The sequence below is a fragment of the Equus przewalskii genome, chromosome 1 (assembly GCF_037783145.1).
Source record: "Equus przewalskii isolate Varuska chromosome 1, EquPr2, whole genome shotgun sequence".
In the NCBI taxonomy this organism is placed as follows: Eukaryota; Metazoa; Chordata; class Mammalia; order Perissodactyla; family Equidae; genus Equus; species Equus przewalskii.
The window spans coordinates 78,220,677-78,246,843 of NC_091831.1; the positions used below are offsets into that span (position 1 = coordinate 78,220,677).

At 41.7% G+C, this 26,167-nt stretch overlaps 1 protein-coding gene across 2 annotated transcripts in view; it reads left to right on the forward strand.

The window, feature by feature from the left end:
* Positions 1-26,167, forward strand: part of PCNX2 (pecanex 2) — a 281,662-nt gene that overhangs the window by 60,795 nt on the left and 194,700 nt on the right. For both annotated transcript variants that reach the window (XR_011538712.1, XM_008527506.2), the window contains exons 10-13: positions 4,670-4,815; positions 12,313-12,466; positions 12,553-12,585; positions 19,931-20,102. Coding sequence is in view for 1 of the 2 variants with exons in the window: in XM_008527506.2 (XP_008525728.2) it covers positions 4,670-4,815; positions 12,313-12,466; positions 12,553-12,585; positions 19,931-20,102 (505 nt within the window). In the remaining variant the exon portion in view is untranslated. The remainder of the gene's footprint in view (positions 1-4,669; positions 4,816-12,312; positions 12,467-12,552; positions 12,586-19,930; positions 20,103-26,167) is intronic.

Consider the following 26,167-nt stretch of genomic DNA (forward strand, 5'->3'; position numbering starts at 1 on the left):
CAATCCACGTCTGGGTACATGTCCAGAAGAATTGCAAGCAGGGCCTTGATATTTGCATGCCTATGTTCGTAGCAGCATTAGTCACAACAGCCAAGGGGTGGAAGCAATCCAGTTGTCTGTCAACAGATGAATGGATAAACAGAATGTGGTGTATACGTATACTGGAATTTTACTCAGCCTTAAAAAGGAAGGAAATGCTGACACATGCTACAACATGGATGAACCTTGAGGACATTATACTAAGTAAAATAAGCCAGTCACAAAAAGACAAATACTGTATGAGTCCACTTATAAGCGGTACCTAGATGAGTCAAATCCATAGAGACAGACAGTGGAAGGGTGTTTGCCAGGGGCTTGTTCCATGGCAGTAGGTACAGAGTTTCAGTTTTGCAAGATGAAAAAGTTCTGGAGATCTGTTGCACAACCATATGACTATAGTTAGCACTTCAGAATTGTACACTCAAAAGTGGTTAAGATGGTAAGTTTTATGTTATGTGTTTTTTTTAACCACACTTAAAAAAAATACAAATTAGAAATAGAAGATCTGCAGGTGGCTGAGGCATCTAGAGATGGCTTACTGATAGCAGCAAGAAGGGACAAGCAAGGGCCAAGCAGTGAAGGGGGCGATGAATGAGAGCTGTGGCTTTACGGCCCCTGTGCACGGAAAACAAGAGACAAAGCACAATGTGGGACATCTAACAGGCATCTCCCCACTTTATCTGGGACCCCAAGAAGCCGCACCCCACTGTTCATATTAACTAAGCACACTCTATCTTCACTACCTTCACTGAGGGGACTGCATGGAAACTGCCTGCCTCAAAGCTTGGTGTGAGGGAAGGGGGCAGAGATCCCTCTTAAAACTTTGTAACCACGAGATAACTTCTGCAGCCGGTTCCCGCCGTGTGGATGGTCCAAACACCTCAGACAAAGAATTTATTGTAAAGTGGGACCAGGTTGGTAGTACCTCCAGGTGCCTCGCAGAAACAAAGGTAAATTTTAATCTGGAAGAAGTGAACTTTAATATTGTTCTCAAAGAATTCATACTGATAAAGATCCAAGGAAAATGCGGTTAAGTGAAAAGCTGTAAAATATGCTAGAAGACATGCCACCGTGAAGAAGAGCCAGCCAAGCCAGCCGCAAGCAGAAACAGACTCGCAGTGAATTTAGAAATTGTCCTGCTCAGATTCAGCGTGTCTAATAGGTATAAAGAAATAAAAGAGGTTGAAAATATAAGTAAGAAGCAAAAGACCAGATAGTGACCAAGCAGATCAGAAAAAGCACCAAATACTAGACTGAAAAATACACTAGTGAAAATAAAACATTGAAGGTTTCAACAGGAAATGTGGCTCATAAGAGTAGAGAATTGATGAACTGGAAGTTAGATCTGAAGAAATGATTTAGATGTATCACAGAGAGACAAAGAGGGAAATAGGAGAGGAGGTTGAGAAGTGTGGAGGTCAGGGGAGGAGGGCTGCCAGACTCCTCATCAGAATTCCAGAAGGAGATGAAGCAAAGAACAGGGCAGCAAAAATAATTTAAAATTTAAAGGCTAAGATACCACACAGATGAAGGCAATGGTATTCTGGTAAACTGGTGAGGAAAGGATGAACATTTTAATAAGTGGCACTGGGCAATGGTTTTCTCTATGGGAAGGAAAATGGACCCTTATCTCATGTCATGTACAAAAGTTCCTGGTAGAATAACAAATGTAAAAGGCAAAACTATACATCTTTAAGAAAGGTGATGTAATTGGCTGTCCTTACAACTCTGGGGTAGAAAGAGATTTGATAAACAGTGCAAAACGTGCAAAAAATTTGCACTTTGTAGGAAAAGATGAATAAATTATATTTCACTTGAATTAAGAGTGTCTGTTTATCAATAACACGATAAAGAAAGTGAAAAGACGAGCCATAAACTGGGAAAATATCTGTAACACATTAATAAAGATCTTGATCATATATATATATATACACACACACATGCTCACATATACATACATATACATGCACGTATACATATGGATACACACATACACATATGTAAACTAATGAGAGACAAACAAGCAACCTATCAGAGAAAAGGGCAAATGATTTCATGAAGAAAAACTAAAAGTGGACAAAGATGCTCGACTTCATTAATAATGAGGGAAATGCACATTAGAATACAAATGAAATATCATTTTATACTCACCAGATCAGCAAAAATTAAAAATGACCTGCTGCTCCCAAATGTTGGTGAGGATGTGGAGCGATGCAACATTTATATGCTGTTGGTGGGAATGTAAGCTCCTAGAATCACTCTAGAAAACTTATTTTTCTACAGTATTTTCTAGTAAATAGAACATTTCCATACCCAGTAATTCCATTTGTGGTCAATTTGTGCATTTCCTGGAAAAGTCACACAATTTGTTTCCAGTAAAGTTGAACATCTGGTACAGTTGAACATTTGCATTCCTAGCAATTCCATTCCTAGGTCTATGTTCTAAAGAAATTCTTGCACATATGTACCAGGAGACATGTCCAAGGATGTTCAAAATAGTAATAGTAAAAAAAGTGAGAAAAAACCCGTCCTAAATAGTCAACAAGAAAATGGATAAGTAAATTATGGCATATCCATATAATGGAATATTATACAGCTGAAAATGGATGTTAGAACTACAAAACATCATGGATCAGTCTCAGGAACATAATGTGGAATGGGGGAAAAAAGCAAAATACAAGTTGCAAAAGGATACATATGCTGAGATTTCATATCTGTGAAGTTCAAAAACATACAAAACTAAACAATATAGAAGTTTGGGGCAGGGCCGGCCCAGTGACTGAGTGGTTAAGGTTGTGTGCTTTGCTTTGGCGGCCTGGGGTTTGCTGGTTTGGATCCTAGGCGTGGATCTACACACTGCTCATCAAGCCATGCTGTGGCGACGTCCCACAGAGAAGAACTAGAATACCCTACAGCTAGAATATACAACTATGTACTGGGGGGGGGGCTTTGGGGAGAAAAAAAAAGAGAGGAAGATTGGCAACAAATGTTAGCTCAGGGCCAATCTTCCTCACCAAAAAGCATATTTAAAAAAAAAAAAGAAGTTTGGGATATAAGCATAGTAAAACAGATGAAAGGGAATGATAAACACAAAAGTCAGGGCAGTGGTGATCTCTGGAGGGAAGAGGACGGGGTTCAGGTGGCCCACAGGAACCTTCTCTGCTAACGCTAATGCTCTTTTTCTTATGCTAAGTGATAGCCACATAGGTATCCCTTGAATTGTTTTTCTTTGCACCTTAACACATCTAAAATTATACATATTTGCATTGACTCAATATTTAGTAAAACTGTATATATTTTAAAAGCGTGGTACCTGGTGTTATTCATTGTAGGGAAAATACGCTGAGGCCCCACAGTCCTTGGGCTTTCCCTGGTTTGTGAACACTGTGGATGAGCAGTGAGTAGACGTGAGCCAGACAGGAAGGAAGTGTTCAAGGGCACCCCGCAGACCATATTTAGGAGCACAAGAAGCTACAACAGCACATTTTCGGAAGACAGCTATGACAGAGGTCAATATTAACTACATTAGATTTAAAGAGGGTAATCTTCAGTTTTCTGAGAAATTTAGCAATATGGAACATTTTATTCCTCCCTGATAATGAATAAATGAGGTAACTATTAATTGATATTTAATTGCAAGCGTGGTCTCTGCCATCCTATCGGGCTGTTTTAACTACTTATGTTTTAAATATGGCGTCAGGTGTCAGAAGAGGTAAGCTTTGGTCTTTTCTCCTTTCTGTCCTCTGTGTTCCTCCCCTTGTGGAGCCCTTGGCTTCACTTCCTCAAGGTCTGCGTCCCCTCTGCTTCTCAGGTGGAGCCCAGCTGTTGTCTGGTGTGCCCGTGCTTGGCCCTGGCATGCCATCAGTGTCTGGTCTGAGTCTGTGTGACCATGACCGTGTCAAAGGGATGTTTTCTTACAGGCACTGGGAGGCCAAGGACTGAGTCTGCCCTATTCTTCTTATATTCCTATTTCCAACCTTGTGCCAGACTTGTAGGAAGCACCCGTTAAGTATTTGTTAGACAAATCAATGAAGACTCACCTTTTTTTCAAAATTGAATTCTTCCTCACTCGATTAGAGTCAATCAAAGATGAATTTGGGGTTAAAATGTTTTAAACCAGGGATTAAATTTCCCTGCCTGTTTCTATTTTATTGGTTTAGATTTTTTTTCTATAAATATTCTGGCTTTTCTTATATCAAGCCTCACCAATGACCTACATATTGCCAATGACAATCTTTTTACTCTTAGTAAAATTTGAATGTTTATCTCAACATTACGTTAAATAACATGCCTTTCAAAAATTAAGTCATTTAAGATCTTTTGTTGAATTCTGATCTTTCATAAGAATTATTTTCATGGCAGTTTCTTGGCCTTAATTAACACTGGTTTTGATATGATGAGTAGCATAATTTTAATGGTACATTATAGTGGAATTGAAGTGTATTAGTAAGAAAGACCCTTTTTGTTGATCATTATTCTTTTTTTAGAGGACCCATTTTTGTGAAATATGTTAGTTTACCTTTCAGAATTTGGATATTGGCTTTTTGTACTTTTGAGTATGAGCTATATTTATGATAATAACGTGTCAATATGAAACTCTTTCTCTGTTGCTTCTTTTGGTATCTGAAAGCATGTAAGTCAGGATCTGGAAGACTCATCATGTTCTTCGACACAAGGAAAATTTAACCGAGAACAGTTTTACAAATTCATCATTTTCCCTGGCAAGTGGATTAAAGTCTGGTATGATCGACTTACCTTGTTGGCGTTACTTGATCGGTAAGCTGCTGAGCGTGCACATGGATGGATGAGCGACACAATGGGGGTGTAACAGTGTGTGCTTGCATGCTTATGGAAGAAAAATGCCACTTGCTAAGGTTCTCTGGAACATTTTCAAATTGTAAACCTTTCGAGCTGCAAACCCAGAGCGGAAGCAGTGAGATCCTGACAACTGAAGAAGCTGTAATTTAGCAATTAAAATGGGAGGTGTGAGAATTGAGTGAGATGGCTTAGATTTAAGAATAGTTTTGGGGACAATATTAGGAGCTGGTCTACTCACAGCTGTCTGAATTCTGTAGGAAAGCTGGAGGCAGGGCCTGGCTTGACTGGGCGTGAGCTGAGCAGAGGAGAGAAGATGACGTGGAGTGACTTCTAGCTCTCCCCTTGGACAACTTGGATTCTGTTTCTCACTCCTGTCCGATATAAACTAATTGGGATGTTCATCTCTTCTTTAAACCCTTTTACTCTTTCTCACCTCTGCTTATCATTGTTCCTCAAGATAAAATGCTGAGGGGTTGGAGATGTGGTGACCGGTGGGGAGGGAGGGTCAGGTTGGTTAAGGTGTGGTGGAGATGGGGCCTGGTAGGGGACTTCCCGTTTCCATCCCCCTCACCTTTAGATACTCAAAGAACTGGATTATGATCTTTAAGGGCTGTGTAGTTCTGACTGGAGAGTTGGTTTGAAAATTCAAAATGCTGCTACTAATGCTGCCATCAGCAAATGCCGAGTTTCACAGTTAAATGCCAGCCAGTGGGGGCAGTGGGAAGGCTGGGTGCCTGCCTTGCTGTAATTGGTCCCTCAGTAACTACTCATTATAGTAATGTCTTCAATGGTGTGATCGCATACTAAAAAACTATAGCCATGCAAAATTACAATGGTAAATTTCAGGACCCACAAGTCAGGGAATGGAGTTATGATGGTTTTTCTAACAACACTATGTTACCCAAGGGGCACACACTTAAGATGAACATTTCATACTTAACTAAAATAATCCAAGATAATACATTCTGTTAGATGAGGCAGTTTTTTGAAATATTTTTTCTATTAAAAAGTAATTGTTGAAAGTTGCACTAGTTTGTGTTAACCCTTCATATTAAAAACAAACATTTCTGTAGAGTTCTAGGTGTGTTATTTTAAAATCCACTCGGTGACAAAAAATTAACTGAAAATCCAGTTAAGGTCTAAAAAAGGATGATGAAGAAGATTATTGCAGTTGTTAAAAGTTTATCGTTTTATGGGTTAGTCACCTCTCTTGCAAGCCGCAATGAGTTTTAAATTCTGTGCTCAGGGATAACCTGGCAATAGCACCGCTCCCTTATCTGCAGATCCCTCAGCTGGCGTGGGAGCCCCTGGGTTCTTGAGATCCCCGTGTGATCAAATTGAGTCCCCACCACTTGTTGGTGCTGTGATCTTAGGATGGCTGGGAAAGCTTTCTGTGCCTCAGTTTCCTATCTTTTAAATGGGGATAGTTATACCACAGGGAGGTTGTGAGGATTCAACCAATTTAGCCAAAGAAAGAGTTCTTCAATTGTTAGTTGCTGTTATTATTATTTTTTTTTATTTTATTTATTTATTTATTTTTTGAGGAAGATTAGCCCTGAGCTAACATCTGCTGCCAATCTCCCTCTTTTTGCTGAGGAAGACTGACCCTGAGCTAACATCCGTGCCCATCTTCCTCTACTTAATATGTGGGACGCCTGCCACAGCATGGCTTGCCAAGTGGTGCCATGTCCGCGCCTGGGATCTGAACCAGCGAACCCCGGGCCGCCCAAGCGGAATGTGCGAACTTAACTGCTGCGCCACTGGGCCACTCCTGTTATTATTATTATTACCTGGAATGTGGCCCAGAACCCAGACAGAAGAAAAATGAATAAAAAATATAATAGAATCAGGGTAGCAAAAGTTGATGTTGTCAAATCCAGACACTAAAATTTAGGGCCTTAATTCACGGGAGAAATCACCCTTTATTCAGAGCCCATATAAGCCTGCTTTCAGGCATCTGTTAGCAAGCTTGGTGATCTGGTGTTCCAGTGTGCAGTCAATTAAGAGGGGAGAAAGTGACTACACGAACCCCCAGCTCACAGCAAGGAAGCAGGAAGAAAAACTCAAAACACCGACCCAGAAAAACCAAGTGGTTTGGGTCCTTTGCAAGGAGAGTGTCACCTGCAAACAGGGCTGTGGACCAGAATCACCTGGGAGCTTTGCAAAAATGCAGACTCCCAGGCATGAGACGTGCCCTTGAGCACAGTGCAGGGCTGTTTTATGGCTCACCTCACTTGCTCACCTTCTTAACTAGAACAGGTATGATCTGAAAGGTCGGTTTAAGAAAACCGGAATTCACACAATAAATTTTACATTTTTTACCCTGAGAGCTATATTTTTGTTTGAAAGGCATAAATAAATTTCCTTTGATATTCATTGGGGGACATTCTATTTAAAGTAACACATGGATTAAAAACGTGAATTGCCAAATGTAAGTTGAGAAAGGAAAAGTGTGCATAATAAAAAACACTAAGGGTTGGGCAGGAAGTGGAAGCAATTGGTGAATAACCAGCCCTGAGATTGAGCCAGTCGTTGCTGTGAACTCCCACCCGTTAAGGCCTTCCACTTGGCATTTTTCAGCTTTGCTCTGGAATTCAGGCTGATCTCTGGTCAGAGCTTCGTGGTTCCTGTAATTGCAGCCTCTTCTGTTTGCCTTCAGTCCGCCATCCATTCCACTCAGATATTTTTGGACTTGTCCTTGTTCTCCTTTCTGATTTTCTCTTATTTTCTATTCTGCCATTACCCCGTTCTGGAAAACACCTAGGGTTCATTTTCATTTATCTAGTTTATCAGGTTTGCATCTAAACTAAGAAGCTGCCCATCTGTGCATCATTTTATTCATTCGTTCATTCATTCAACAAATGAAAAAAACAAAACCCAAGCACCAACTCCATGCTAGGCTCTCTACTGGGCACTGGGTGTGGAGTGATGAGTAAAACATGGTCCTGCCCTCATGGAGCCTGCGTCTACTGGGGAGATAGGCTCAAACAGCAAGCTGTAATAGGTGCCATGAAAGATACACATGAAGGCCTGAGATAGACGAAAAGAGGGAGGAGGGACACTGATGGCAGAACAGGTGGTTGCAGAAAGCTTTTCTGAGGAGGAAACACACAAACTGAACTATAAAATAAAAGAGGGAGCTAGGCATGTGACAAATAGAGGCAAAATCATTCATGCTTCTCAAACTGAGCTCATCCTCCTCCTCCTTCTTACAAGAACGTGTTCTCATTTCTGTCATCCTTAAAAGTCCTCTCCTGGCCCCATTTTCTCAGCAGCTACTGTCAGTTTCTCTGCTTCTTTGCAGCAAAACTCCTTGAAGAGCTGCCTTTACATGTTTCGTTTTCTCTTCTCCCATTTTCTCATAAACTCGTTCCATTCAGCCTCCCCCGACCCCAGGACTCCCCTGAGCCTGCCCTTGTTGAGGTCACCATTGACCACATCTCTCAGTCCTCATCTTACTGAGACCCATTTGCAGCATTTGACAGAGTTGATTGCTTCTCCTTGGTATACTTTCTTCTCTTGGCTTCCAGGCTCAGCCCCCTCTTGGTTTTCCTTCTCCCTTGCTGGTGGCTCCTGCACAATCACCTTTGCAGGTAACCTCTGCCTTCTGAGCCCTTAATGTGGGAGTCCCGAGATGCTGTGTGGCTCTTCATCTTCCTTTCTCTCTTTGCCCACTTTTCACAAAGTGATTGCCTTAGTCTCAAGGCTTTAAATACATCGATGTGCTGGTGACTCTCAGATTTTTATCTCCAGCGTGGACCTATCTCCTGAATTCTAGATTTGTATATCTAACTATGAGATCGACATCTCATGATCGTAAAAGGAGCTCTTTATCTCCATCTCATCCCAAGTCTGCTCCACCTGTGTTCTTCCCCATCCCAGCGGATGACAGCCTCGTCCTTCTGGTTTCTCAGGTTAAAAATCTTGGAGTCATCCTTGTGTCTTCTTTCCTTTCACACCCACATTCAATCTCTCATAGGAAATTATGTTTCCTGTTCCTCCACATGTATCTGCTGCATCTTTCCACCTTTAATATTGACACCCGTGTCTGAGCTACTTTCATCTCTCATCTGGTTACTGCAATAGCATCTCCTGCTTCTACCCATTCTCCCTGTACACCATTCTTACCACAACAGAGTGAGGCTTTTAAAATGTCCCTGCTCTGCTGACCACTCTGCAGTGGCTCCCCGTTTCACTCAGAATGAAAGCTGAAGGGCTCATAATGCCCGCAAGTCCCCCATGAGCTAGCCACTCGTTTGCTCTCTGACCTCACCTCCTGCTGCCATTGCAGACTCTTTTTCACCCACACTGGCCTTCCTGTTATTCCTCACCATTCCAGGCACTCTTCCAGCCTTAAGACCTTTGCACTGGCTGTTCCCTCTGCCTGGAACGCTCTGTCTTGAGATATCTGATGACCTACCCCCTCGTCTTTCTAGTGTCACTTCTCAGTGAGGCTTAGCCTGACCTTCTTGCTTAAAATTACAACGGCTCCCTGCCCACACACTCATAATTCCTCTCACCTTGTTCTGTTCCTTTTTCTATTGCACTAATTATCTTCAGATACTATACAATAAACTTATTTTTTTGTGTGTATTACTTATTTTATTTCACTGCCCACTGAAAAGGAAGCTCTATAAGTTTTGTTCTATGTATCCCCTGCATCCTGAGCAGTGGTGACCACTTTTGTTGCATGAATGAATGAATCAACTTCCCTTTGCAAACCAGCTCCCCTTCCCAATTTCTGCCATCGATTCTGCCATGACCCTTGTGTCATGACTCGTGTTTCTTCAGATTGAAATCTTGGGATCATCTTTATTCTTTTGATCAATCCTTCAATGTATGTGATCCATTCAATCACAGAGTCCTTTCTGCCCAGCTCTTTTTGTCTCTTAAAGTCACATGCCCTTTCTAATTCCGCAGCCATGTCGCTTTCCCAGGCTCTCATTACTTTTCGCCTGGAATGTTGTTTCTCCTTGCTCTGGTCTCTTTTCCCTCCATTATCATCTTGTAAACCTGCAAGATAAATCTTTCTAAAGTACAGCCTTAATCATGATACTCCTTGCCCAGTGACTAAAACATTTAACCTGATATTTAAATATAGATACATGGGGAGCTGTGGGAGGGGAGTGATAGTGGGGGGGTGGGGGCTGGGGGTAGAGGAGTGAAGTCCTCGTGGAGGAGAATGTGGGGAAAAATAATACTTTTTAGAAACTTTATTCTTTCCCCCAAGTAGAAAAAAAGTTTTCTTCATTGAAATTTTTGTTTCATTTTATTTCCTAAACCTTTCAATACTTTAAGTATACATCAAAATGTTATGAGCACACTACAGAATACATAATGAGTTTTATGGACCTGAACTGACAAAATATATTTAGCTCTATAAAAATTGCATAATGGGAAATAGAAAACACATAGATTTCCCTTTTTACCCAAGATATTTTGGTCCCCCTCAATTTTTTTTTTTAATTTTCAACTTGAGCATCATGATATTTGAGTTCTTCACTTTTCTGTACCTCTTGATTCTATGCATCTCAATTGCCTGATTGAAAAATGGGCAAAAGATATGAATAGACACCTCACCAAAGAGGATATACAGATGGCAAATAAGCAAATGAAAAGATGCTCCACATCATATATCATTAGGGGATTATAAATTAAAACAATAATGAGATGCCACTACACACCTATTAGAATGGCCAAATCCAAAACACTGACAACAACAAATGCTGGCGAGGATGTTGAACAACAGGAACTCTTTCACTGTTATTGGAAATGCAAAATGGTACAGCCACTTTGGAAGATAGCTTGGCATTTTCTTACAAAACTAAACATATTCTTACCATATGATCCAACAATCATGCTCCTTAGTCCAAATGAACTGAAAACTTGGATCCACACAAATACCTGCACACAGATGTTTATAGGACCTTTATTCATAATTGCCAACTTGGAAGCAACCAAGATGTCCTTCTGGATAAACAAACTGTGGTACATCTCTACAGTGAAATATTATTCAGCAATAGAAAGAAATGTGCCAGCAAGACATGAAAAGATGTGGAGGAACCTTAAATGCATATCACTAAGTGAAAGGAGCCCATCTGGAAGGGCTGCATACTCTATGATGATACTGTAACGGTAGATACATGTTCAAACCCGTAGAATGTACACCGTCAAGAATGGACCATGATGTAGACCAGGGACTTTGGTTGATAATGAGGTGTCAGTGTTCCTCGATTATAACAAATGTACCACTCTTGTGGGGGATATTGATAGTGGGGGAGGCTGGGTATATGTGTTTGGAGGGAGGGGCTGTGTGGAAAGTCTGTACTTTCCGCTCAATTTTGCTGTGAATCTAAAACTGTGTTAAGGCATAAAGTCTATTAATTAAAAAAATAATGCTCAGGAGTGCCTCCATGCCAGGAATGAAGTAGCCAATTGTCCCTGTCGAAAAATGAGCTTAATTTAATGAGAGACCAGTATGTACATGAACAAAAATTGATGAGGTAAGGAATATACTCAGAATTCTGTGAATGACCCATCTACCTGACCTTGTGGTCCATGCCATCCTCCTTTAATCCGTTTCAATCTCCCCTTCCCATAACTCCACCCTGCATCTTGTCCTCCTGTGAAAGTCTCCCACCTCTGAAGTTGTCATCTTAGCCTCTGCTCATCTGTCATATGCCCTTTAATGTTCCTATACCATTGCGAGCACTTTGACCCCCCGCCCCCCATTTTCTCCCATCTGGCAGCTCTTCCTGTCTTCAGTTCCCTCCGCATCCTACTTAGGCTCCATGATCCAGCCTTCAGCCCCTTTGTTTTGACGTCCTAGAACTCCCTTACTTTGTCCCTTTGCACACCCACTGACAACACCCCCCCTCTGCATGAGCCCACCTCTCTGGCCCACCCCGCTTATGCGAAGTCCCCCGAGAGAAAAGCACCCAGTGAGAGTGTGGTCATGACACACCTCAGTCAGACCCTCTGCACTGTCAGCTCTCAGGCTGGAGCTCTCCCGGCTTCTGAAACTAAGCAGCAAATCCTGGCTGTGGAGATTGTATGTGGAGAGGATTTCCTGCTTTAGCCAGGTGTTAATGCACCTCCTCCCCCCTTTAAAGGAGCTAGTGAAGGTCTTTATCTGAGACACATTTCACTGTTGTGGATGGAATGATTAATTGCTTTCTCCCAGTAAACCCAGCTTAGTGGACCAGGAGACCCAATGGGATTATATTTCATTTGTTTCAATAACAGAAATCTGGGGTTAAAATATGGATTTCGTTTATAAAACACAGGAATAAAGTAAGGAAGAAACCTTAAAATCTTGTTAGCAGAACAGAGGCATGCTTGGGATAACTACTGTGTTGTCACTGTGTCTTTGTAGAAGCATGCCGGTGTTCTCTGTTGAAGAAGAGGTAGACTTACCTTTTATCGCCTTCGTTTTTATTTGGTTATTTTGCGCAGAACTGAAGATGTCAAGGAAAATGTGCTGGCGATTTTACTCATCGTCCTGGTTTCCCTACTGGGATTTCTGACCTTGAACCGAGGCTTTTGCAAAGACATGTGGGTGCTCCTCTTCTGCCTGGTCATGGCCAGCTGCCAGTATTCCCTGTTAAAGGCAAGACCACGTCTAATTCTTACCATCACTAATGTATCCTTGAAATCATGAGATGATGACACAGACACTTCTGATTTGTGTTCTAGAGTGTCCAGCCTGACCCCGCCTCGCCAATACATGTAAGTTTCCAATAACAGGCACGTAGCTTGTCTTGTCTGCTTGTGTTGAAGATAGGGGAACAGCCAAATCTATTCGCAAGGCAAAATATATATCAATGTACATATATTTGAGTATGTAAATGGTAATATTAGTGCCTGGTGGCCAAGTTCAGGCTTTAGATCTGAGAGCATGGTGTGAGTGGTAGTGGGGTATGGACGAGAGTGTATGGAGAGTCTTTTCTATCCCACTGGACTCGTGTCAGGAAAGACCGTGCAGCCTGGTGGGGAAGACTGTAGGCCCTGCAATCAGACAGACTGCCTACATTTGTTTCGTGGTTCCTGGGCTTGAATGTTGGACCCTGAGCAAGATGTGCATGCTCCATGCCTCAGTTTCCCTATCTGTAGATAAGGATGATAAAAATGCCTATGGGGATTAAATAATCCATGTAGCATGCTTAAAACAGTGCCTGGGACATAGGAATTGCTTAATAAGGGGTAGCTATCATTATTGGTCATGTCAGTTATGTAAACATGAATCATTATTCTTTTTACTGATTCGGCTGTGCCTTCCCCTATGGGACGCTGTCGGGCAGGGTCTGGCACTGTCCCCTGGTATGCCACCACATGCCTTTGCACTGAGCCGCTGCCTGGTGGACTTCCCAGCTCTTTGAGAAACATTCCTTCCTTTGTTATGGCAAGCTCCTGTGGGCCTCGAAAAACCCTTCCAATGAAAGAAAGCTTGATCTTCCCTCTATTGTGTTTTAGAAGAATTCATATCCAGACTTAGGACTGCTTTTAAATCTGTGATAGCTTATGTTTAGCTCGTAGTAATTAAAAAAGCTTATAATTGGACGATCGGTGGCGTACATTGCTGTCTTGTTAAATTCCTCTGTTCCCCATAATTGGTTTACATATAGTACATCTTCTTTTATCCCAGAGTCTGAATGTCAAGATAAGTAGAAGCAGCATAATTAGGGTATGAAGATGCATTGTTGTGATTATCCTCAGAAGTCTGGGTTAGGTGGCGCGAGGAGAGATGTGCGGCTCTGAAGTGTTTTGTTCGAGCCCACCTGAGATGCCACACCACTGTCCTCCTGCTTCAGTAAATAAACCCTGCTTTCTAGTGACAGGACTTTAGTGTCACTGTTTTTCTGGGTGACTTGGGGGGAGGGGTGTTGGATGCTATTAAACGTTCATTTCCTGCATGTGCTTTCAGGAGTAATGCAGAACGTGCTAGTCAAGGTGGATGGCGAGAACGGCTATGTGTTCCCTGTGGATCTGTAATGTCTGTTAGCTGGACCTCTGTGTCATTGCTGGAAGCTGGAGTTATATTGGCTGTATTGATCTAGTTGCCAGAAGAGTCGATCAAGCTGCTGTCCCTTTATGTGAGCCAGCCTGTCATGGTGAGATAGTAAGAAATGACTTTTCTTACTGTCACAGTAAGCCATGTCAGACAGCTAACCATGTTTATTGCAGTAATTAATTCCCTTACACAAATTTCGAAGTAGATTATCCCCTGATTTGACTTGGCATTCCTCTAACAGTTCTAGTGAGGAAAGAAAATGTGGAAGCTCTGAAATATTTCCTCTTGCAACCTAACTGAGCCATGCAGGCATTTAGAAGGCTGATGTATTATGTCCAGTGATGGATGAGAAAACCTCAGAAAGCAGGTGGTCAACAGAGTGAACCAAGTCTGGGCGGAGACGGTCCTCAAGCCTGCCACTGTCTCTACCCCTGGCTAATTGTCACTCATCAGGGACTGTCACTTGAACCAAAGTGCTTTTCTAAACTACTTTATTTTGTACATTTGCAAGGAGGGGCTCTTAATAAGTTCAGTCAATTCTTGCTCTTAGGTGATTGACTTTTTTCCTTTGTTTCCTTCCAGGAGCACAGAAGTGGCAAATTTTGGGCAAGTTGTTAAAACCAGAAAATAACAAATTAAAAGTAAAGTTTTTGCATAACACTGTATATATTTCAGATATAAGTGCAGAATTAATAATGACATGCTAATAGATATGGCACAGTACACCCTGGGCTTGAAGGAAATGCATCTGACTGTGAAAGAAAATGGGTCCAGGAGAGCTTAAAACCTGAGAGTTCGGTGTGGATACTGGAAGCAATCTGAGCATCAGAGACTGGCAGTATAGTAATGGGTGGTGAGGATATTACTTAGCAGACACAGATTTATACACAGGTCTAACCAACAATAACCACTAATGATCACCCAGAAAGCAAAATTCAGTAGGATATTTGACAGGCGGCAAAAACTGGGATCACCTGCACAGAGCCAGGGTCGGGGCCATTCTCAGCACCTTCAGGGACGCTGAGTCCGTGCGGCCGGGGCAGTCCCTGGGAATCTGCATTTTCACCCCCCTCCCACCCACATCCCCGGGTAATGATGGTGGAGGCAATCTCAGATCACACTTGAGAAACGTGGGTAGCTGGAAGCCAGCAGGTTTGGGATTAATTCCAGCCTTGCCATCCACAAACTGTGGGATCTTGGGCAAGTCACTTCTCTGAATCTCAGGTTTTTCATCTGTAAAGGAGGAAGTAATAAAATAGGATTGTAAGAGGATTAAACAAGATAATGTACATGAAGTGTTCTGCAAATGTTAGCAATTTTTTTGTGAGTAAGATATGGATAATAATAACCACCTCAGTTGGATTTGGTAAAGAGTGAATTGGACACTATATATATATATGTGTATATATATATACACACACACAATGCGCCCATTGCAGGGCCTGGAATATACAAAGTCCTGTGTACACGTCACGTTTCCTTCCCTTTCTCCTTCCACTCTGCATATTTATCTTGTTTCCTTGCTCACAGTACAAACTAAAGAGCAAGGGCTATAACTTGTGACATGTTCTAGTCAATGAACTGTGGCTACTGTGAAGTGAAGGCATTTGGTACCACTTCAGGTTATATAAATGTCACTGGGAATGATTTTTTTAAATAAACTTTTTATTTTAGAACAGTTTTAGTTTTGCAGAAAAATTGGGAAGCTAGAACAGAGAGTTCGCATATAACCCCATACCCGGTTCCCCTGTGGTTAACCTCTTTCATCAGTATGCTACGTTTGTCACAATTAATGAACCAATATTGATATATTATTGTTAATTAAAGTCCATATTTTACTCAGATTTCCTTAGGTTTTACCTACTGCCTTTACCACACCATATTACTTTACTACATTACGTTCAGTTATCATGTGTCTTTGGCCTCATCTTGGCTGTGCCGGCTTCTCAGACTTTCCTTGTTTTTGATGCTCTGGACAGTGTGGGGGAATGTTGCTCAGGGATTTTGTAGACTGTCCCTCGGGTGGGACTTATCTGGTATTTATCTCATGATTAGACTGGAGTTACAGATTTTGGGGAGGAAGACCACAGAGGTAAAGAGCCATTTTCATCACATCGTATCGAGGGTGCATACTGTCAACGCGACTTACCACTGTTGATGTTGACCGTGACCACCTAGTTAGGGTGGTGTTTTTCCAAGGAGTGATTTTGAATGACATAAAATAATTTCTCAATCCTCAGACCTAGATATAAGAAGGTCAGCTTAGTTTTAGTGGATCTTGATTAAAAGTTAAGTAATATTTACCTATTTTCTATTTACTTGTATAGTTACTAGCTCAAAAGAGTAATCTTTAAAGCATGAGCCATTCCGAATTGCCTTCTTTTGGTTCTCATGTACTAAATGTATGCCATTAAAGAGGGGCAGAACTTGAGTCACTCCCCGTCCCCGTGTCCTTCACTGCCAGTGAGGGAAATGCTGAGGAAGTGGGAAAATGTGGGAAATAGACGGGAGCAGAGTGGGCAGTACCCCGGACATCGCTCTGCGGAGTACTTTGATATCAGTTTCACTGCCCTCTTGTTTAGACCACTGCATCTGCCCATTTGTCAAGGTTTATAGACCTGAAAGTTAGGAAGTTGGACCTAAAATAGATCATTCTGTAGAATGGAATTATAAACTAAGCTTATAGAAACTCATTTGCTTATGTCTTTTCAATATTTAAAGTAGCTTATCAAATTTCTACTGCACTTGAACTGAAGTAGGGTCTTACTAGTCAACTGGTAAGAATTATCTGACCCTTGTGTTGTGGCTTATCTCCTCTACTGCTTTCTCGAAAATATTTTGGGTTCCCTTATATACACCAAGTGTGAGACAGAGAATACTTGCTGCCTAGGCTTTTACTCGAGTTCAGCTCTGGAGGGCAGAGCGTGCCCACCCCTGCTGTCCTCCTTTTGTACCACATACAAGGGAAACTGAAGTATATAGTTAAAAATGCTCAGGATGACTTCAAATCGACAGGTGAATTGCTAAAGCTGAAAAAAAAAGAATTTATCAACAGCCACCAAGAAATGATATTTAAGTAAACTAACCCACAACATCAAAAGAAACTGTAAAAACAGCTAACCCTTATTATAGTGATGAGAATTCAGTGTAGGTGAACATCATGTCACAGAGCAGCTGGCCAGAGCGTATGTATTTTTCTACACCTGCCCCAGGAAAGGAGCCCTTCTCCCGCTCCAGATCCCTGTTAGGAAAGTCCGCACCTGGAAGCTGTTACGAATGCTTTTCCACACACTGTGTATCTGCTTCACGTGAGAGACGTTCACATTATGTGTTTAAAGAATAATGATTTTGAATGAAATTTAGCAGAGTCAGGTTGGGTCCTTGGGCCTGGGAGGATCCTGTGCCCAATGCAGTCATCTCCCTGGGTGTTGTCGGGAGTCGGTATGTAGTGGCCAGGTGGGCAGGCAGCAAGTGGCCAGGGTCCAAATCCTTGCTCTGCCACACTGTTTTCTGTCTGTAAAGCCTGGGGAGATTTCTTAATCCTTGTGCCTCAGTTTACTGTTGGCAAAATGAGAATAGTAGTACTTCTTACAGCGTGTGGAGGATTAGCCACATGGACACATTTAAAGTAGGTAGACAGTGCCTGGGGCACGGGGAAGGCTGCCTGAACGTGAGCTCTTGCTGTTTTACATCAGCCATCAAAAGCTGGACTATGTGTGCACGTGGGCTGGACCTCTGAACGTGGCTAGAGGGAACTTCTGCAAACTCAGTAGGGGAGAGGCAGCAGTTTTCTGCCCTGTGGACTGAGGAAGCAAAGAACAAACTCTGGTCTGCAGGAAGCCGGGAGCTGGCACGTGTGGCCAGCTGAGATGGGATGGGCAGTGTGACCTGGCTGTTGACACCCGGTTCAAGCAGCTGGCTGCGCACTGGCTCCTGGACCTCTAGATCTCTCAAACACCCCATCTTCCTTATAATACCCTTCCCCACTTTTTTTCTTAATAAGTTAGAAGCATTTCACCAGCCCACCCTCTTGATTAGAGGATAATTAGAATGGCCTCGTCCATTAGCCACATGCACCACCTGTCTCCACAAGTGGGGTTCTGGAGGTTTTGATAGGTTCTCTCACCTTACCTTTTGCTGCACTGAGAGCAGAGCGAGGGCTATGACCTTGTATATGTAGCTGGGGCTGCTAGGAAGCCCACATGCACACGTAGACCAGCTTTTGTGAAATAGCCTCCAAGATGCCCCACAGCTGACATCGGTGGTGCTCCCCCAGTGTATTTTAAGGTTAAAAACCAAATGGGAAATACTTGGATACGTTTTGAAAGATTACGATTAGACTTCACCTGGAGGAGCGAGTGGAAGTTTTCTATTGAAAAAAACAATCAATCCTTGGGGGTCTTGATGATTGATTCATATGTGAAAGAAGGACCTAGAAAGCAGGGAAATTTTATTAGTAGGTGTTCTTAGGAATCAAGGCAAATAATAGTGACTTATATGCCATGTAGTAGCAATATGCTTAGGATGGCTTGGGGACCCAAAAGGTAGTATGAGAAGTGAGCCGAAGCGTGAGCAGGATGGTGAGGGCAGGCTCTTTCTCAGGGAGCGTCACGTTTAGTCTCATAAATTACAAACACAAAGAACACATTCCAATGCCCAATAAATAAAGTTGGACTTGGCAGATCCAAGATGATATCTCAAACTTGTTCAAAGCCAAAGACTTCCAATTTCTAGAAAGTGTATTTTTAACCTTTTAGTAAAAGGAAGAATCAGGGCAAGTGGGAATTAGCTATTTAACTATATTTCCTAAATGATGTCAGTTTGAGGAAATGTCTCATGTGCTTGTGTATTTATATACTGCATAGCTATTTACACCAACCAATTTATTGGGCTATTCACTTGATAAGAAATGCAGTAAGATTTAACTTAGGCTTTAGTTTCAATTTTTTTTTAATACAGAGAAAGTATTCCCATACTGATTAATCTATGACCTAGTTGGATTCCAAAGGAAATTTCCTAGCAGTGCAAATATTCCTTCAAAACTGATCCTGGACTCAGGGCCAGACATACCAGCCCCCACGGACAGCCTGTGTTTTCCCTCCTATTAAAAGATGGTCTCAGAATAGGACTGTTTCTATTATAGAAGCAGTGGAATTTAAATTGCATTTCTAAATATAACATGTTCAAGGCAGTGACTTTAAAAATTCATATCTGAAACCATATCACTTTAATCTTCACTTTTTATACTTAAAGTAGTTCATGAATTGCAAAGAATATTCTTCCTCTAATTCATTTTTGTCGATTTTTTGAACCTTATCAATTGTGCATTGATTTGTGAAATGTAAATTCTTCATTGGCTTTTGCCCTGGAAAGGTGATGTTATAGCTTTTCCTTAATTTTTCTATCCATTCAAGAAGAAGAATAAAAAAAATTTCTACTTCTTCTCATAACAATATTTTGAGGGCTAAGATGAGCTCTCTTAAGTTTTTGGTCCTCCTTAGAGGAAACTGTTTATAAATAGCAAGTTTTCTAAATTGGATTATGCCGCTGTGCTACACTCAGACATTTTATGCAATCTCTGCAGGTATAACTTTGCACATGTATTGTCTTGCTTTCTAAGACATGAGGAAATTGAAGCCTACAACTTATAATTCTGTTTCTTATTAATAGTGGAACTCAAGTTAGACCATGCAGAGCAAATACTGGTGTAAATTAGCTTTGCACTTGAAATGAACAGTACAACGAAAGTTTCACTGTTGGGGAAGCATTGAATTAGATCTGGATTGTATCCAAGGATAGTAATTAAATTTTCATGTAAATCTTGTTGAGTCTGAGAGACATAACATTCTTTTTGATATTCTCATTCTTATTTGACAGAATAAGCTCCAGGTTCTTGTTTTTTTTTTTTTCCTCGTGTTTTGTGTGTATGAATTATGGCAGGGGAGGAGCCAGAATGTGTTTTATTGTGTAAGTTGTATGATGTGGTATAAATTATTGACTATGAGGCTTTTGTCGTTTAATCAAAATAAAAGGTACCATTCAGAAATTGTGTTTGTTTTCTAGGGACACAACCAAATCATAACATATAGCAGACCAATCTATTTTTGTGTGCTGTGTGGCCTTATTTTGCTTCTTGATACAGGGGCCAAAGCCAGGCACCCTCCCACTTACGTTGTCTATGGCCTGAAGCTCTTCTCTCCAGGGTCCCTCCAATCAGCTAGGGACCTCTTAATAGGTGAGTTAATTTTGGGGTTGTGGGGAAGAATATTGAGGAGGGAGGATGTGTCTCCCCATTATCTTCTGAATCCCTATTTGGAAAAACCTCTCTACTTGATTGTTCGACAAAGAGATGTACATTTCCCTCTTGGCTTGCACACCTTCAGAAGACTGTCTGGGAGCCAAGCTGCCAAGCATCCAACAACGGAATTATTCTCAAGGATTTTGATGTCTGTGACCAAGACGTTGCAGCGCTGTAATATGTGAAGGCTGGTTGCTGTGATGCCTGGTGTGGGTGTCAGCGGGGCTCCCCGCGGTGGGGGTGGTCTTGCAAGCAGGGCGGCGGCTACGGCCCCATCTGCATGGCACAGATGCTCTGGTAATGCTTCAGTGGGCTTGGTTCTCAGTCCAGGTGGAGTCCTGGATATGCTGGTCATACGGCCTTCCACTGGTACATTTTGCTTGCCTTAAGGTCTAGGCAGTGTCTGATGTGAAATTCTCCATTTACACACATGACCTGCTTACTGTAATGGTTTAGAGCCCCAGCTCTGCAGCCACATGGCTGGCTGTTTGAATTCCAGCTCTGCCTCTTTACTAGCTGTGTGCCCTGAGCAAAATTCAACTATAATTAATATGGGGACAAAATTAGTACATACTTCAGAGGTTGTTGCAAGTTCTAAGTGAGTTAGTATATTTAAAATATAGAACAGTGCCTGGCACCAGGTATTAACTATTGTTGCCATTATTATGCAGAAGGGCTGCCCCAGTATTGGCTGGCAGCTCTGAAGACTGGATTGCCAGTGTACTGAGAATTCCTGTGATGACATCCAGAGGTTAAAACACATGCTAACTTGTGATTGGCTGTGATCACCTTGACCAAATGAGTTGACAAAGGGCAGCTACCAAAGACATCACTCCCTTGATCTGTTGCTTGCCAGCTGGAAATCTTATTCAAGAGGAGTTTGTCTAAGCCTTAGGTCCCATATCTTCCTTTCTCTGACTCCCATGACAGCTCCCTGAATCTCTCCAGTGAGTGGGACTGGGGAGGGCCCTCAGATATGTTGTATGTTTTCTTTGTGCTCCTTATTGGTGAAAACTGTAGTAGACATTCCACCCTCTGACTTTCTTTCCCAACTACCATCTCGCCATTCCTCTTTCTGCTGTATTGGTAACAAACTATTCCCTCCCCCTCCACCCAACCCACCACGAGCCCACCTTCGTCTGAAGCCTCAACACCTGTCATGTGAGGAGCTAAGGAGCTTCTTATTACCAAAGGCATAGGTGCATGTCACAGAATCTCTGAGTTCAAATAGAAAACAAACATTTTGGAAAAAAAATAGAAACTGATCCCATGATTAGACTCCTGGTCTGTGCTGTCTTGCCCAAGAATATTTGCTTCTACTCTGCCTGATATTTTTCACTTTACTTTTTTATAGTCCTTAAAGTTCTATCAGTTGGAACACACTCACACGCAAAACAAGAAGGACTTTCAGTCACTTTACCATCTCATAAATTAGCTCACCCATCTTCCTCCTGAGATCAGCTGCAGTGAAGAAGTCAGAGTTTGAGTAGACTTCCCATTCGTAAGCCAAGGAAAACTTGGGGTCATGTTGGGCTGTTCAACTCAGCTGTTAGACTAAGAAGGGACTTAACAACTACCTTTGGCAGATGATATGTAGAAAAGAGATTCAGGGGAAGAAAAGTGTGACATACATTCCATTTTGAAATTATTTTTCTAGACATGGGTGTCTCCCTCATTCCTGTTTTTCTTTAGTTTGCTACTATAAAAGGGCCAACAGTGTTGAATAAATGTACTTGTCTTGGCGTAGCAAACTTACCATAGCTCAGAGTGTGAAATATTATTAAGGCTCAAAAAATAAGATCTTAGTTTACTTGGTAAAAACTTAAGATTTTACTTTTTGCATTGACTCTGGTTCTAGAATAAGCTACTGGCTCTGTATGTTCTCATTTTATTTTTCTTCAAATCAATTCCATTAGGGAGTGAGTTGGGGCAGGGTATATGGCATTTCTTATCTTTCTCACTGGAATTCCTTTTCCCTCATTAAAACTTCTCCTTGATATGCATTTTTGTCTGCTTGTCAACAGTGGCAGGTAAAAATGGTGATAAATAATCCAACAAGCTGACAATATGACTTCTGGGGTAAAGGCAAGTAGGAAAATAGAACGATAGCAATCTTTTTGGGATGAATGTGTTAAACATACTAATTTGCACTGAGCAGGAAAAGATTATGGAACAAATTTGGAACAACTGGGAAAGAGAGGAAGGTGATAGAGGGTTATATATTTTTCTAACTTTGTGAGGAAAAACAAGGGCAATTCAAAGTCATTTATTCCAAGAAGATGTGGAACCTCCTCACCTTCTGTTGCTCAGCGACCTAGGGATCCAAGTGGTACACAGCTGCTGCCATTGTGAGGTTCAGAGACTAGAAGGAGAGAAGAAAAAAATTAGGAGAAAACAAAAAGTTATTAGGAAGAAAAAGCAATGTATTGATTTCCTATGGCTGCCCTAAGAAAGGACCACAAGCAGGGGGTTTGGAACAACAGAAATTTATCATCTCATAGTTCTGGAGGCCAGAAGTCTAGAATCTGTGAAGGCAGGAGGGAAGCGTCTGGTCCAGGGTTCTCTTGTTGGCTTGTAGATGGCCTTCTCCCTGTGTCTGTTCACATCGTCTTCCCTCCATGTCATCTTGCCTCTGTGTGTCTGTCTCCGTATCCAAGTTTTCCCTTTTTATAAGGACATGGTCATATTAGATTAGGGCCCACTCTAATGACTCATCATAACTTGATCATCTGTGAAGACCCTATATCCAGAGAAGGTCACCCCTATAGGTCCTTGGGGTTAGGACTTCATCATATTTTGGAGGGATGTGGTTCAACGCATTCAGCAAGGAGCATTTAAGAAAAAAGACAAGAGAGAAATAAGCACCAAGCCCATGTTTACTGTCGTGTCCCTCACACTATGAAAGTGGTGGGAGTGTTTCTCTGGCTGGTGCTGGGAAATGTGAAATATTTCCTGGAGTTGTGCCTTATTGGTGATATTTCTGTTCCCCACTGCTATGGCTGGTTTCTGCCGAGCACCATCAACCTAGCAGAGGGGGAGGAGGTGGCAGAGAAAGAGGAATAGGAGAGGAGGTAGGGAATCCGGTGTCTGCTGCTTTCCGGTGGAGCTGAGTCATTCTTATTCTGCCTCTCAGGACAGAAGGGGCTGAGTGGGACCCACGGTAGGAGGTGAGCAGGTGGAAGCTGGGCAGGTAGGAAAGATGCAGAAGCTCGTTGTCATATATAATGCAAGGAGAAGAACATTCCTCAAAGGCAAGAAAGGGATATCAGGTGATAGAACGCTAGAAGAAGGAGGAATGTACAGTGACAGGAGCAAAGAACTCAGGGGCTGAAATTGCTACAAGAAGAAAGACAAAGCCAGCGGCAGGGAGTCTTTGCTTTTATAGGCTAGGGGGTGAATTAAAGAGCTAGAAACACTGAGGGTAATATTCTTACATAATTTCTTTTCCTTTCATGATCCCTCATTTATATTCTGAATATCACTCTGTGCTTCCATCACTTCTCTTTCATTATAAGGAACAAATCTTTATTTTTATTTCCTGGAGTGAGGGGAAAGGCCTTCTTAGTCAGCAGTCATTTCCTGTGTCACTCAGAGACTGGTGACCTCTGGGCTGGAATTTTTCTTACTTTCCATTTGGGTAACTTCAGCAAAAGCTTGTGAGTGAGGCTGGCTTTGTAATTATCCTATGGATGAGAAACCAAGAGGTCTTCAGTTCTTAGTACCATATTTCAAAAGGAGCAGTAGCAAAGCTGGAGTGTGTCCTGAGGAACGGAGCCGCATGGGCCACACTGGGTCTGGAGATGGGACAGAGGAATGGGGATGTCCAACCTAGAGGAGGAATGCTTATGTGCTAGAGGTACACACGCTGGGCTTCAGATGGTTAAAAGGCTGCCGGGTCAAGGGAGCAGGGATTTTGTTCTCTGTTATTGTAGCCGTAACAACTAGGTCCTGCACGTGGTAGGTAGGTTACAGGTCACTGCAAGAAAGACCCATAAAATGGTTTGGGTGAGAGCTGTCCAGTAGGAGCATGGCTTGCCCATGAAGCAGGGAATTCCCTGACATGGGAAGAGTTCAGGCAAGGTGAGATGGCCATCAGTTGTGGATGGATTCTGTGTGCTGGATGGGTTCTTTATCAAATGGCATCTATGGTCCTTTTCACATCTGAGAGTTTTGTTTTATTTTAGTCCTTAGGACCATAACCCCCTACTAACAATAGTGCAGCTTCAATCATGTAACCCCTGGAGATAAGTGGAGGTTTTGTAACCAGTGACTGGAATGTACTCATTCTTCTCTGCACGCTCAGCCCTCACGTTTCTAGGTCTTGTATAAAGACTCGTTTCCTGGCTTCAGGAGTCCATGTCAGGACAATTAATTAATACACAGATATGGCACATTGGAGACACACAATGTATACATTCACATCAACTCTACAGGTTTTGGTTTTATTTCCATGTTATTTTAATTCTGCATGCTTTCACCCCAAACCCGCAAATATAGTAATGAATTATTATTCACATTTAGCAAAAGAAATAAGAAAGTTACAATGTTTTTATTTATACATTTTGCTTGAAAAGAAATAGAACTGTACCAGAAGTTTCTGCATTTATGGTAATTATTTGGAAAATGACGAGTAGAGAAGTGAGAGAGAATTACTACCCCTCTCAGTGGTGTGCTAGCAAGAAATGTTTGTTCACAGGGAAAGTTGCCAATAACCACAGGGACTTCTTTATTTCTTACTTTTGGAAAAAAGAACAAAATAATTTCAGCAACTTCAAATGTAATTTTCCATTTGTCTTGCTAATGCAAGAAGCATTGGCTACTTTTTCATTCACGTGAACTACAACGTGACATGTGTCCCGTGGGCTCCATTTTACTCTTGTTCCACCTCCCCAGTTTTGATTTTAAAGAGTAGAGATTTCCTCCTCTAATACATCTTGGAGAAGATCTGGGTCCTGGGCTCTCTGTTGACTACTAGTCTTACTTCTCTTGTTTCGTTAAGTTCCAATGCTGTGTGCACAGCCAGAGCATCTTCAGTTAGGACTCCCCAGTATCTCTTACCATTTTATTTTCTGCAGGCCATCGTTCATTGTGTTCTAATTCTTTTTGCTTCATTAGTTTTGGTTTCATTGCCTAGTGTATTTCTTATAGAGCATATCTCTTTATCCATGTTTTTCTGAACAGTTTCCACTATTTGACTGCCTTTAATATTATTTTACACCCCACTTTTCCCTGTAGTTCTTCATTCTCAGTGACATTTTTGTAACACACACAGAACCTGAGAAGGTGAAAGAATGAAATCTCATTGCATCTTCCCTCTGCCTCTCTCCTGGCCATGAATAATATAGTGTAGCATACAATCTTCATTGCTGTGTTGTGAGTCCTAAAGTTAACAGAAGAGCTAGTCAGTTTGCTTGAAATTATATGGATTCAAATTTTGATGCTCATAACTAGATGTTCTATAATTAAATTTCTGTTTATTTCTTACATTTTTCCTTTCATATCTCTGTGTTCCATTCACAAAACTGAAAAAAGAAATTGTGTCTTCTACAGTTACATCCAGCAAATCAGTATTGCCTACTTTGATTGAGAAATGTCTTACTCACAGATGCTCTAGGTTTTTACAATATAGTTAAAATCTTGCCCCAGAACGGCAGAAATCATCCTGTGTATCAAAATATGGCTCCAATCCCGAGCAAAGGCCACATTCATTACATAAGGTTTTACTTTCACAAAGAGTTGGAACAGCTCCTTGGTGTTGTCCTAGAGGAGTTTGTCCCATACTTGCTTTTAGCCGCTATTATCAAGAGAAGGGGACACACACACCCTCTCATTCCTACAATTGCACCATGGACAATTTGCATTTCCGATTTTTCAGAAAAAGCTGAAACCCCTTCCTCTATCATCTCTACTCCTCCTGGTCGCTGTGGTTTATGTGTAGTATCAGGACACAGTTCCATGTTTGGGCATATTGGATTTCAAATCAAATTTCCTTAGTTTTATTA